The following is a 13181-nucleotide window of genomic DNA, read 5'->3' on the forward strand; positions in this document are numbered from 1 at the left end:
GTATTAATATTTATTTAGCATTAAGTTAAGTGCTTTAAATAATCTATTAAATCGTTTAATATCAAATGTTTCATATTTATAACAGTAGATAGATAACATTTTACTATAAACACAGAAAGAGAGTGACACACATACATATAGGATCTAAAAGTACACTTATCATGGTACCAGAGATAATAGCTACTAGGACTGCATAGTCCAATGATTGGGGAATCGAATTAAAGGGCTAGTAACGCCGGCTGGTCTTGATATCCACGGTGAACTGATGCGACCATTCCGCTAGCAAATCGAACTGAGGGAAGAAAAGTTTTAGCTTTATTTGAAAATTAGATCAGTTTACGTTCACTCACATCCCGATCCATTATATTATCGCAGAAACTCAGGTCGAGCAATTGCAGCTTCGGACAGTGAACTAGAATGCTGAAATGAAGTCGAATATTTTAACAAACATTAACTAATATCATCTGACCACAGCTAATTTAAAAATCAAAACTTATTTAACTAGATCAGTATAGAATACCAACAAAACTAAATAACAAGTCGTACTAAATTGTCTTGTTTTGTGTGAACTTATCTTTCAATCTTTAGGATATAATAGTCCAACATCTGAACTATTATTAAGTGTGATTAAAATCTCTTAAATTGATCAAATTAATCGCTTGGTATGCATTTCCATTTACTCTATCACAAACAACCACAATAAGCAAAGGTAAAAATAATGAAAAATACCCACTCATAAACACGCTCGTGCGTTATGTTCAGAATGCCCATGAGGTCCAGTTGCTCCAAATTCTTGCCCAGGGCGGCAATATGCATGAGATCGCGTTCGGTGGTTCCTCGCACCGCCGACAGGAATAGCTTTTTCAGATTGGGGCAGTTGGACAGCAACTGGAACAGGCCATCTCCGAGCGATGCCTCCCTCAAGCTGTGCGGTTGGGATAACATGTAATTTAAAGGCATTCAAGGCAAGACTTTCACCTACCACCAGCCCAAATCGAGCTCCTCCAACTGATGCAGGCGCGTCAGCGACAGTAGTCCTCTGGCCGACAGGAAGTGCGCCTTCCACAGATCCAAGGAGATCAGCTGCGTATTGTACGTGGCCAAATGGGCGGCCACATTGTCCATGTTCACGGAGACACCACAGAATGCTACAGGAATATATATACAATATACTCCATTCAATTTCGGTTCTTTCGCTTACCAAGATTCAGGTGTTTCAGCTTGCGGTTGCCCTCAAGCATGCTGAGCAACAGTTCCGTTTCAAAGGCCGTTTGGAAGAGATCGAGACGCTCCAGATTCTTGAGGTTGGCAAGACAGGAGAAATTTAGCAACGGCGGATCAGTGGCGCAGTTGCGCAGGCTCAACTCTGAGAGGACGATATAAATATTTACATAACTATTTATTCAACCAGCGGTAATTAACAAAACTAACCTATCAGGTTATCACAGACTATGCCCACATTCTCAATGCAGCTGGCATTAAGAAACTTGCAGGAGTTCAGTCGCAGGTGGGTAAGATTATCGCCGCGTTGGGTCAGGAATCTAAAAAGGGTGATAAACAAGATTTTGGCATATTGATCATATTGCTCCGTCAGCATCGGTACTCACTTCTTGAACTCGGTGGGCGACACATTGCCGAGGGCGCCGCACCAGGACAGATCCAGCTTGCGCAGCATGGTGGCCCGGCGGGCCAGCGTGCAGAGCAGCTCGGAGCTGGCCACATGCCAGTAGGGCTTCAGGCTGAGCTCGGCGTAGAGCAGCGGATGCGTGGAGATGTCGTAGAAGGTGCGCGACACCTGGCCCACGCGGAACAGGGACTTGAGGTCCAGGTAGCTGAGTATGCGCAGGAGGATTTCGAACGGCAGATCGGTCAGGCAGACCCGTGGCGGTGGCTCCCCGCCCTCCACGCTGTGCTCCATCAGGAACTGGCTCAGGTCGTTGTTGATGAAGTCGTGCAGCTTGGTGGCGCCGTCCTCGTGGCACTTGGGCTGAAACTTCAGAGTGCGCAGCTTGTAGCTAATGGGTCCCCCACTGCCATCGGGTGCAGGTGGTCCGGCAGCCTCCGCTGGCGGGGACACGAGCGCCTGCCGCTGCGACTGATGCGACTGCTTCGTCCGCTGTTGCCTGCCGAGAAGGCTTTGCGTTTTGGATACGGTGCGACCGCAGAGCATTATGGCGTCGATCTCCGTGTAGTAGTTGAGTCGGCTGTGGTTGAAGTCGATGCGCAGTGTCCTGCCAGATTGAGGGATCATCATTACAGGAAGGTGTAGTTACTTTTGAAACGAAGCGAAAGCTAACTTCTTACTGCTTAAACCAGATTGTAATCTGTCTTAAGTTAAATAACATCGTTTTATTTGTAACATCATAGGATTTTAATAAATAAACTTATAAACTTATTTTAATCGTAATATTGCGAAATATATTAAATAGCCATGTTTTACAAGTTTATATCTGACTGCGTGCCTGAGCTGTGTGTCTATATTGTATTGTATGTAACATCAAAAGCCTTTTTAAGTCAGTAAATACTCACTTCGTTATCATCGTAGTCTTCTTGAGAGCCGGAGCAAAGCGACGCGAGTCGAGTGCCGGCCGGGCCAGATCGCTTTCCGTTGCCTCCCACAAACATGTCCAGTGCTTGGTCAGACCGTAAGCCCAGATGCGCACTACTGCGCCCGGATTGAAGGTCTCAAAGATGGCCACTTCCGTCGGCACCACAAACTCCTCGAAGTACACAACTGGAATGGTTTGGATAAATAAACGTGGTTAGAGTTTTTAGAGTATGTAAAAATGTCTGCATCTAATTTGGAATATGCTAAACTTATTTTGTATATAAACCTAATACGTTCTTGAATTCTGGTCTATTTTTCGCAATATTAAGGATACCTTGTTCTAAAAATATTTATTTATTGTTTTGTTATTACTATTTTTATAAAAGGATATTGGTGCTAAGGTCCTAGCCTTTCTAGGAAAACCTTACCCAGTAATGTAATATGTTTAAATGCACCTTAAGAGTAAATATTTTTGCGGAATGTCGGAAATAATAACACGTAATTTAACTGGTGATAATTGTAGATACTTATCTTAAGGGATAAGTTGATTAAAATATGCTCTTTAATAGTATAAAAGCAGTTAAGTTAAAGCAAAAATATGGTGTTAATTATAGAGTTTAATAATCAATCGGTCATACAGTTTTAAGGCAGCCTTTTTGAATAGCAGTATTAATCTGGACAATATAAACCTTTTCTTTATTGTTAATGTCAAGGTGTTTCATTGAGGATCTAGGGTTCTTACCAATGTAGTCGTGCGTGGCCAGCTTTGGCAGATTCTGGGCCTGAATCTCTCGGGTGGCCGACGGAGCCCGCTGCCACCAGTCACCGTAGGTGCGCTGCGGGCGAGAGTTGAAGGGGAACTCTGAACGGACGGTTCTGCACGGGCCAGATCGACTCACCATGGGGAAGGTCTCCGGATAGTCGCCGTAGGCTGGGAACTTCGTGGGCCGTCCAATCACATTGGCCGCCGTATACGAGATGCTGTAGTCGATGCCATACTGCGAGCTGAAGTCCAGCACGCCCAGCACATACTGCTCCAGGTAGTATCCCTGGTCGGACTGCTCCGCCTGCATCTTGCTGCCGCAGCCAAACCAGCCGCCGTACTCGCGCTGTCTCTGCCTCAGCATGGCCGTGAAGTCGACGAGGGCGTCTGGCTCCGCCTCTGCCTCCGGCTCCGTGTCGCTGGACTCCCCAGGCTCTACGTAGGCCAGCAGGGACATGGCCAGCGCCAGCTGCCGTGGACGCGGGCCGTAGGTCAGCCTCAGCGTGTCGATCGCCTGCAGGCAGCGCGCAAGCCCCAGTTCCCGTCCCGCGTACCAGGGCAGGCGATGGGCATAACCAAGCCAGAGTCGCTGTCGCTGATCCCACTTCCGATTTTGCTGACTCCGCTGATCCCGGTGTCCTTCCGCTGGAGCGTCCTGTGTGCCAAGGGTAATTGTGGTCCTTGAGCGCGTCCTGTCCTTGGGATTGCCTTGGGTGGGGTACAGGTACGCCTGGGTTCGGTCACGTTGCTGGGCCAGACCTCAATGGCTCTTGTTCCCGGTTTAAGTCGCTGTGCTTGGACGCTAATCCAATTAATGGCCAGTTGCGGAGTCCACTTTGGGTTCCAGCTTTATCCGCGCCTCGCTTTTGCTTCCTCCACTGTCCGCTGACCTCTGACCTCTGCCCTTCTATCCTCGAAACTGAGGGCGTCACTGCTTGGGGTAATCCGCTGGGCGCCTCTATTTTGGTCAGCTATTTTTGTGGCAAAACGAATCACAAAACAAAATTTTGGCTCGTAAAAACAACAATGCCAGCGTGTGACCGTACCGATAACGATCAAAAATACCATCTGGCTTAAGAATAAATACCATTATACTTCAAGAAATACCATTTATATTCCATTAATTGAATTTAATTTAGGGGATTCCCCAAACGACTAAATCGCTGGAAATGCAACATAAATGCTTTACATTTGAGGGAACGACACCAAAATTGAATATCTTCAAATTATTGGGACCTAAATGCAATATCAATTAAAATGATTTATATTAGTTAAAAGTAAAACAATCGTTTTGCGATACTAGTAATATAGGTTAATTAACAACTGAAATTTCTGAAAATTGAATTTTAAAGGATCGACTGGCTAACAGCTCAAAGATCTAGGGATTCAGAATTTAAATCATTAATTATTACATAGTGAAGGGTACATATCCGACCCTGTAAAGGGTATAAATATATTCTTGATCAGCATCAAGAGTTGATATAGTCTTGTCCGTCCTTTTCTAAGTAATTGAGTTTTTCGTTTTTAAGCTAACTAGATAACACTTTCCCAAAAGTCTTATTTTTCTTACTGGTAGTATATAAATGGGTCGGAAAGGGACAAATCAAACTGCCGTAGGAAAAATACGAAAAATAAATACAAAAAAAATTACTTTGTTAATATAAATTTAGTTTTATTCAAATTGGTCGACTTTATAATGTAGCTGTCATATGAAAGATACTCCGACTCTACCAAAGTCCAGTTTCCTGTGACCATACATATGTAGGTGTCAACTATAATTGCCACTATCAGCGGGATTGCTCGTGATCGTTTTACGGGTTCCTGACTGTCGGGGAATCTGGGAATAATATTTCTAGAAACAATATTCAGTTATGAACTCATTAAGAAATATATAAATTAATTTATACACATAATAAATCCCAGGGCAGCAGCGGTCATCATTTGATTAATTTTTATATTATACTGTACATATATATATTTTGACAAGTATTATCAGCAATATTAAAGATTTCGTTCTGTCTTCGACAAGCTGCTCAATTTCAGTACCTTCTTGTACTTCAATTCGGGCGTTTGTATTTAATCAAAATGCTGAAGCTGCCATCCATTGTATTCTGTTTCCTATTACTCCAAAGACCATTTGTTGAGTCTCGGGGTAACAGTCGTGCAAAGCAGTGTGGCGACTTTTGCCTGGCCGCACTCCACCCTCTCATTGACGATTCCAGCAATATCCGGAACAGGTTGGACGGAATCGAAGCTGGGCAGTCAGTCCTCAAGGACTCCTGCGGTAGGACCACGTCGCAAGAGGATCTTTGGGAGGGACTTCAGAAGGGACTTCGGGAGATACAGACCAAGATGGATGCCCAATTTCTCGTACTCCAGACACGGCTCGAATCTTGTAAGATCAAGACCAGATCGAGGGAACCATTTAGGGCGGTAAGTACTCTAGGGTTATTTCCTATCGCCTTCCCCTAACACCTTTCTTATCATTTTGCACAGCTAAAAATAGCAGCTGATGCCAACGACATACTCAAAAGCCAACTTAAAATCAAAGATGATCTTATAAATGAAAAAGATGAGCAAATCAAAATCAAAGAAGATCTTATAAATAAAAAAGATGAGCATATCAAAATCAAAGAAGATCTTATAAAGAATATAGATGAGCAAAACAAAATTAAAGAAGATCTTATAAACAAAAAAGATGAACAAATCAAAATAAAAGAAGATCTGATAAATAAGAAAGATATCCAAATCAGAAAAATTATTAACGAAAACAGGGACTTAAGGATTCACGTTGACGAAAGTAGTGGTAGCGGTGACGGTTCAGTTGACTACATATGAATGTATGAAAAAAACACTTTATAGGATACAATCAGATACTAAATTCGACGCATCTGGATCGGATCTACCACAATACGATGAAAAAATTTCACATTTTGAATTTAATTTAATTACAATAAATAATTGGGAAGCAAACATTTCGCTTGTTGTGTTTTCAAATTTTAGCTTACAACGAGGCTATACCTTATCTTTAAATATAGGTTATCACTATGTCAATGTTAAACCTTTTGCGTAATTCTGACGTCATGGGAACGAAGATGCTGTATTAAAGAACCCAATAAAATAAAAAACATAATTATTTTATTATTAAGCATTTTGACAGAACGAATGGTTACAAAAGGTATTTCCAAGTGGAAAGAAAAATAATCTACAATAGTATCTTAAAAACGAGGACGGAAGCTAACTTCGGCAAGCCGAAGTTTGAATACCCTTGCAGACTTTGACGAAATTGCTAAAAGTGAAAAAGTAGCGAAAGGAATAAGGTATACATAAGTAAACTAGATTTGCATCGTTTCAAGTCAATTGCTTTTATACTGCAAAAATGTCATATACAAATAGAAAAAAAGGGATACTTTCGCAGCCTTTAACAATTTTTCCTATCTCCTTTAAGATATAGACTTCCGAGCGGCAAGCGCTTTTACCCTAATCAAGATATGCGTAAATAAATAAGAATTGGAAAATTTTATGTTAGTAGCTTACACACTGCGCGAAATATTCTGCTAATCATCAAATTTGGACCGATTTCACCCTATTGTTCCTATGGGAGCTATAGGATATAGACGTCCGATCGGCAAAGCGCTTTTACCCTGATCAAGGTATGCGTAAATAAATAAGACTTGGAAAAATGTATGTCAATAGCTTATACACTGCGCGAAATATTCTAAAAAACATGAAATTTTGACCGATTTCACCGTATTGTTCCTATGGGAGCTATAGGATATAGACGTCCGATCAGCACGGGCTTTTACCTTGATGAAGGAATGCATAAAAAAATACGATTTGAAAAAATGTACAGCAATAGCTTTTACACATCGCGAAATATTCTGAAAAACATCAAATTTGGACCGATTTTACCCTATTGTTCCTATGGGAGCTATAGGATATAGACGTCCGATCGTCACGCGCTTTTACCCTGATCAAGGTACGCATTAAAAAAATAAGATTTGGAATGATTTATGTCAATAGCTTTTACACTGCGCGAAATATCCTAAAAATCATTAAATTTTAACCGATTTTACCCTATTGTTCCTATGGGAGCTATAGGATATAGACGTCCGATCGCCACGCGCTTTTACCCTGATCAAGGTATGCATAAAAAAATACGATTTGTAAAGATTAATGTCAATAGCTTTTACACTGCGCGAAATATCATAAATTCTTGCAAGATATATCCAATTGTTCCTATGGGAGCTATAGGATATAGACGTCCGATCGGGGCGATTTTCAAACTTGATCTGCGTACACATGTTTTAGGACGATTGTGAAAGTTTCAGATCGCTAGCTTTTAAACTGAGCTCGCAAACGGTATTGAAACAGACGGACAGACGGACAGACGGGCAGACGGACATGGCTATATCGACTCCCCTATTGATCCTGATCAAGAATATATATACTTTATGGGGTCGGAAACGTCTCCTTCACTGCGTTACAAACTTCTGACCAAAATTATAATACCCTCTGCAAGGGTATAACAAAAGGCTCATTATGCAAAATGAAAATGTTTATCGCTTTAGGCTTGAAGAGAGTTTGCCCTGCAGCTCGGCAGATGGCGCCACTTGAATCCAAATTGTCTGCCGAAACAAATGCATTATCTGCTGGGAGAATATTTATTTGGGCACTCTTGTCTTACCGTGTTAAGATAAACAGCTACATTTTGTTATAACTTAAAAGTATCTAGATACATTAAGTTATCAATGGGTTTTTCGAGTAAATGAAAACCGTTAAGATTATTTGACAATTGATTTGCCGCTATATATTGACATATAATGTTGCGTTTAAAGGTGAATTTCAGCCGTGCAATTCATAGTTTCAATAAATACACCTTAGTGATGTGTAAAAAGAAAGTAGCAGCAACAAAAAAACAGCCGGAGAAAAGCTAACCAAAATAGTACACTGCATGATGGCTGGTCGTACCGTGCAAGGGCAGCGCCGTCGTCACGTGGCTAGGCCTCCTAACTCAACGGCATGCAACAGCTGAATCCGCGATTCCACTCCATGCTGCGATTGCCCTTGTCGTCCTTTCTCAGGAAGTCCTTGAGCATGAAGACGCGCCAGAGACTGGACTACCGCAACAAGCTGATTCTGGCGCCCATGGTGCGCGTGGGCACACTGCCCATGCGGCTGTTGGCGCTGGAGATGGGCGCGGACATCGTTTACACGGAGGAGCTGGTGGACCTCAAGCTGATCAAGAGCATTCGCAGACCGAACCGTAAGTGGACCCCTCCCTCTAATATTCAAGCTAACCCGGCAATACTTTTGCAGCGGCCCTGGGAACGGTGGACTTTGTGGATCCCTCGGATGGCACGATTGTGTTCCGCACCTGTGCCCAGGAGACGTCCCGTTTGGTCCTGCAGATGGGCACCAGCGATGCCGGACGAGCCCTGGCCGTGGGCAAGCTGCTGCAGCGCGACATATCCGGGCTGGACATCAACATGGGCTGCCCCAAAGAATTCTCCATCAAGGGCGGCATGGGCGCCGCTTTGCTCTCCGATCCCGACAAGGCGGCGCTCATTCTGCGCACGCTGTGCTCCGGCCTGGACATTCCTGTCACCTGCAAAATACGCATCCTGCCGGACGTGGAGGACACCATTGGCCTGGTGCAAAAGCTGGCCGCCACGGGCATTGCAGCAATTGGCATTCACGCAAGGACGCGCGACGAGCGACCCCAGAATCCTGCCCATCCCGAGGTGCTGCGCGCCGTGGCCCAGGCGGTGGACATTCCGATTATAGCCAATGGCGGATCGAAGAGCATGCACTGCTACGAGGATTTGCGCAAGTTCCAGGTGGAGTGCGGCGCCGACAGTGTGATGGTGGCCCGGGCTGCCCAGCTGAACGTGAGCATCTTCCGGCCGGAGGGCCTGCTGCCCATGGACGAGCTGATTGAGAAGTACCTGCGCCTGTGCGTCGACTACGACAACGCGCCGCACAACTCCAAGTACTGTGTGCAGAGCATCCTTGGGGAGCTGCAGGAGACGCCGCGCGGCAAACGCTTCCTCCAGTGCCAGACGCTGCAGCAGATCTGTGAGATATGGCAACTGGGCGACTACTGTCGGCGGAAGCAGCGGGAGCTGAAGACCCTGGGCAACTCAGGTCGGGCGGAGGTCGAGCCGCCGGAGGCGCAGGCCAAGCGTCAGAAGCTGGAGGAGGCGGCGACCGCCATCGAGGACGAGTACGCCGGCGTCATCTGCCGGAACATGCCTTTCCTGCGCTCTACTTATCCCAGTGGTAAGTGTTCGATGGGAAAAGCTGAAGTTGTAAAGAACGCGTTCTTAAAACGAACTTTTTCTGTGGAACACTTCAAAAGCGTCACTCCGAAAAATAAATATATAGTTTTCTGATTGCGATTCTCCCACAGATAACCACCTGCCGAAGACCCAGCTGTATGTTTACTCAGGAAGGGCTGGCAAATCGCCGCCAGCCTACGAGACGCAGCAGTGCGACAAGCTGTTCCGGTCCATTTGCAGCTACGACGGCCAGCGCTTCAGCAGCTCCTTCTGGGAGAAGAACAAGAAGCAGGCGGAGCAAGGAGCTGCTCTGGTGGCCCTCCTCCATCTCGGCCAGCTGGAGGCGGAGGTCCTGCGCGATAATGGCAGCCTCCTCAACTGACCAGCATCAATCGGTTAATTGTGTTAAATGCTACCCACTCGGCTATGTACCAACCTCTTTGTCAGGTCTTCAATTGTATGATTATTGCAGTGTATATTGCAAATGCACTTTATGTTGAGAGTTGTTGAATACTTGTGTTACTAGGACTACATCCGTCGGGCTCATATTATGTGTAATTTGTCAATAAAGAGGAAACGGCCAAAAAATATTGGTTGTATATAATCCTCTTCAGCTTCGCTTTTGAAGTCCAACTAACCCATCAACAATCATATTCAAACAGTTTTTCGGCCAACACAGAGTTGAGTGTAATTCTCGTTTTGAATTATATTTATTAGGGGCTGTTTAATTTCCTAGTGTCGGGTTCAATGGTGAGATGGAGAGGTGAGGCGTGAGGTGCTGCTAGCTGCTCAGTGGGGCCTGCGCTGGCCCTGCGGTCCGCCGTGGTGACCATGGCCATGAGGATGTGGCGGCGGCATCATGGCATGGTCATCACGAAAGCCGCAGCTCGCGATATAATTTAATAGGTAGTCCTTAGTAATGGGTTTCTTTATGCTCTTCACAACGGCTGTAACGAAATTAAAATGAGTTAAAGAGTTTGCAATGACGCTAATACTTAGCAAACAATGATTTAAATAATCCCTTATAACTTAAGATAGTCCCTAACGATTCAGGCAACGTCAATTCAACTTGGCAGTCCCATCCAGCCAGCCCATTTGTATATTATAAAATTACATATCCTATAATTAAAAAGGAATACTACTCACATTGGGCCGTATTGTAGCTGTTGGGATGCTTCTTGTCCGTGCGCTCGCGCATAAACTCCCAGTTGCCAAACTGATTCATGGTGCACTCAACGATCCTGTTGTCCAAGTCTCGGATCTCCTTCGTCAGCTTTTGCATCCGCCCGAATGGGGCATCGTGACCGCCCACATAGAGGAAGCCAACCTTCTTGGTGAGCAGGCTGGGTGAGACAAGAGGAGATGGGTATTAGTTCAGGCCATGAGTACTCCTGGCTAAAACTCACCCCTCGCCACGTTCCGTGATAATTTTGAGCCGAAAGTCCACCGAGTTGAGCTCATGTGGCTTCCACTTGAAAACGTCTGAGCAGACGCCGGCCGTGTACGGCTGCTGGGATGGCTGGAAGATCAGGCCATCCGGCTCGTGGGCCAGTGTCCGGGAGAACTTCTCGCCCAGCAGGCGGGCGGACATCCAAATGTCCCAGAAGTCCTTACCGCGCACACTGAAAGCCTGCAGCCGCTGATTAATAATGCTGTGCTTCATGCCCAGGATGCGGGGTCCTGCAATACCAATCGTTTATTTTTTGTGGCAAAGGAAACAATATAATTAGCTTCAGCAAGCTGGGGAAAATGAGCGCTGAGCTAGGTTGGAACTATATGAAATGGTATCTAGCTAAAACCAACGCTTAAATAAGTGAGTACAAACTCAAACGATAAGTTTGGATGGAATACTCCTTATATTCCATAAGAATGGAACCTCAGAAAGGATAGTTCATTCACCTATAACATCATTCTTTATGTAGTCCAGTCGGTTGGGATAGAATGGCTCCTCCCGCACATCGCGATGCGAAATCCGCACAACGTCGTAGACGAGGTAGCGCGGCGTTACGGTCTCGCCGATCTTGTCCAGCACCATTTCCTGCGCGGCAAAAAATGATTAGATCTTCGATTTCGGAATCGCGAATCCGAATCTCCGAGTGCCACTTACCCCATCGAGGAGAGTGCCTTCGAGGTGGTCGTTCAGGTTCTTCCCATCCACGAATGCCACGTTTTCCACCTGGAAACAGGAGTGGTTGCGATCGAAGAAGTAAACCTCGTCCCGGCCGTCGATGAGCATCATATAGCGTGTACCGTCCGCCTTCCAGGACACCCGATAGGGTATCTCGCTGAGGCGCTTGATGTTTTGACTGTCCATGGACACGGGCTGGGCTCCCGGGAAGCCGTGCTTCTCCCATTTGCACCAGTCTTGCACCTTGCGCTGCAGATCGCTTAGCCGCGGCTGGTCACTCACTTGTCGCACGCCGGGCACCCCGGCCATAAAGGTGGCGTTCTTTATGACCATCTCGCGGCGTCGCTTCTTTCGCGGCTGTCCGTCCGACGTGGAGGCATCGCCGTCGCCGTCCACCTCCTCCCCTTCCAGCTCCTCGGTCTCCTCCTCCTGCTCCCCAGTTTGCTGCGATGAGGAGCTGCTGTTGTCGTCGAAGTGCCGCTTTCGGTTGTCCGTCGCCGAACCATCGCCGTTGCTGTCGTCGTAGTCCAGACACCAGTTGGGCTGCTCCGGGGCCGACGGAGCGTCCTCCTCGTCCTCGTAGCGCTTGTACAGCTCGTTGATGTAGTCCTGCTTGTATATGCCCGGCGGCCGGGCGTTCGCAAATACCGCGAGCGCTGCCTCCACCGAGCAGTCGAGCCGCTCGACCATGTAGGAGACAATCAGGAAGCCGGTGCGGTTGAAACCGTGCGTGCAGTGGACGGCGATGACGTCGAAGGGACGCTCGTTGATAAAGTTGTCCACGATCTCGATGAAGCTTTGCGTCTGTTCCAGCGAGGGCGTTTCGCCGTGCCCGCGGCACTGCAGCTTGATGTACTGAGCGCCGCGCTCCTCCACCGTCGACCGATCGTAGAAACGTTTCGTGTTGGTCAGGTCCACCCAGAGGCCCAGTTTCAGCTGCAAGTAAGTAGGAGAGGTGAGTGGATGATGTGGATACTATGACTTGGGGAGGGGCTAGCTACCTTCAGAGTCTTGCAGTAGTCGAAGAGCATCTCGGGGCGAAAGGTGCACTCGATGGGCATCTTGTCCTGGAAGCTCTGGCTCAGCGGCGTCTTGAAGGCCAGGAACCGCTCGGCGATGATGGAGTCGCTCTTGCGCGGACAGTACAGCCAGCGATTGGGCAGTGGCCCGGAGCCACGCTCCCGATCCCGATGGGATTGGGCCATGATGCAGGTGTTCCTGCTGTGGGCTGCTGACGACGACGACGGTGCTCTTCGGGGACAGGGGCGTCACGTCGCGGATGGCGGGCAAGTGGCAGGTGCAGATGTGGATTCCTATGCAGCGGGTGCTCGCCGGCTGTGGAGGATTTGTCGCCCTGGTTGCCTAGCCTCCCAAATTGTCCGAGGCTATCGAGCAATCGATATCAGGCTACGCATTCCGATCCTATCGATATGTTGTGGCAGAGCTGGCAAACCAGCGATG

The 13181-nt window shown here is 46.7% G+C and overlaps 4 protein-coding genes across 5 annotated transcripts; 2 read left to right on the forward strand and 2 right to left on the reverse strand.

Moving 5' to 3' along the window:
* Positions 1-25: 25 nt before the first annotated feature.
* On the reverse strand, positions 26-4351 carry LOC108037968 (F-box/LRR-repeat protein 4). 2 transcript variants are annotated; one of them, XM_017114646.2, is made up of 10 exons: positions 3448-4351; positions 3291-3384; positions 2530-2734; positions 1608-2231; positions 1432-1541; positions 1202-1366; positions 983-1148; positions 734-925; positions 351-420; positions 26-292 (listed from the first exon to the last, which is right to left on the reverse strand). In XM_017114646.2, exons 1-10 carry the CDS (start codon positions 3766-3768, stop codon positions 227-229), a joined length of 2013 nt encoding a protein of 670 aa, XP_016970135.1. In that variant the 5' UTR covers positions 3769-4351; the 3' UTR covers positions 26-226. The 2 variants fall into 2 exon arrangements, with proteins under 2 accessions (XP_016970135.1, XP_016970134.1); XM_017114645.2 differs by having other exon boundaries at positions 3291-4351.
* Positions 4352-5348: 997 nt separating this feature from the next.
* On the forward strand, positions 5349-6284 carry LOC108037965. Its single transcript, XM_017114638.2, has 2 exons — positions 5349-5744; positions 5808-6284. The coding sequence occupies exons 1-2, from the start codon at positions 5397-5399 to the stop codon at positions 6147-6149; spliced, it is 690 nt and encodes a 229-aa protein (XP_016970127.2). The 5' UTR covers positions 5349-5396; the 3' UTR covers positions 6150-6284.
* Positions 6285-8300: 2016 nt separating this feature from the next.
* Positions 8301-10184, forward strand: LOC108037969 (tRNA-dihydrouridine(20) synthase [NAD(P)+]-like). Its single transcript, XM_017114647.2, has 3 exons — positions 8301-8577; positions 8631-9593; positions 9724-10184. Exons 1-3 carry the CDS (start codon positions 8334-8336, stop codon positions 9972-9974), a joined length of 1458 nt encoding a protein of 485 aa, XP_016970136.2. The 5' UTR covers positions 8301-8333; the 3' UTR covers positions 9975-10184.
* Positions 10185-10273: 89 nt separating this feature from the next.
* Positions 10274-13134, reverse strand: LOC108048461 (mRNA-capping enzyme). The gene is made up of 6 exons (XM_017129134.2): positions 12722-13134; positions 11700-12656; positions 11492-11630; positions 10999-11272; positions 10739-10935; positions 10274-10539 (listed from the first exon to the last, which is right to left on the reverse strand). Exons 1-6 carry the CDS (start codon positions 12923-12925, stop codon positions 10382-10384), a joined length of 1929 nt encoding a protein of 642 aa, XP_016984623.2. The 5' UTR covers positions 12926-13134; the 3' UTR covers positions 10274-10381.
* Positions 13135-13181: the final 47 nt, after the last annotated feature.

The sequence above is a fragment of the Drosophila rhopaloa genome, unplaced genomic scaffold, assembly GCF_018152115.1.
Source record: "Drosophila rhopaloa isolate 14029-0021.01 unplaced genomic scaffold, ASM1815211v1 contig_3, whole genome shotgun sequence".
NCBI classification, from domain to species: domain Eukaryota; kingdom Metazoa; phylum Arthropoda; class Insecta; order Diptera; family Drosophilidae; genus Drosophila; species Drosophila rhopaloa.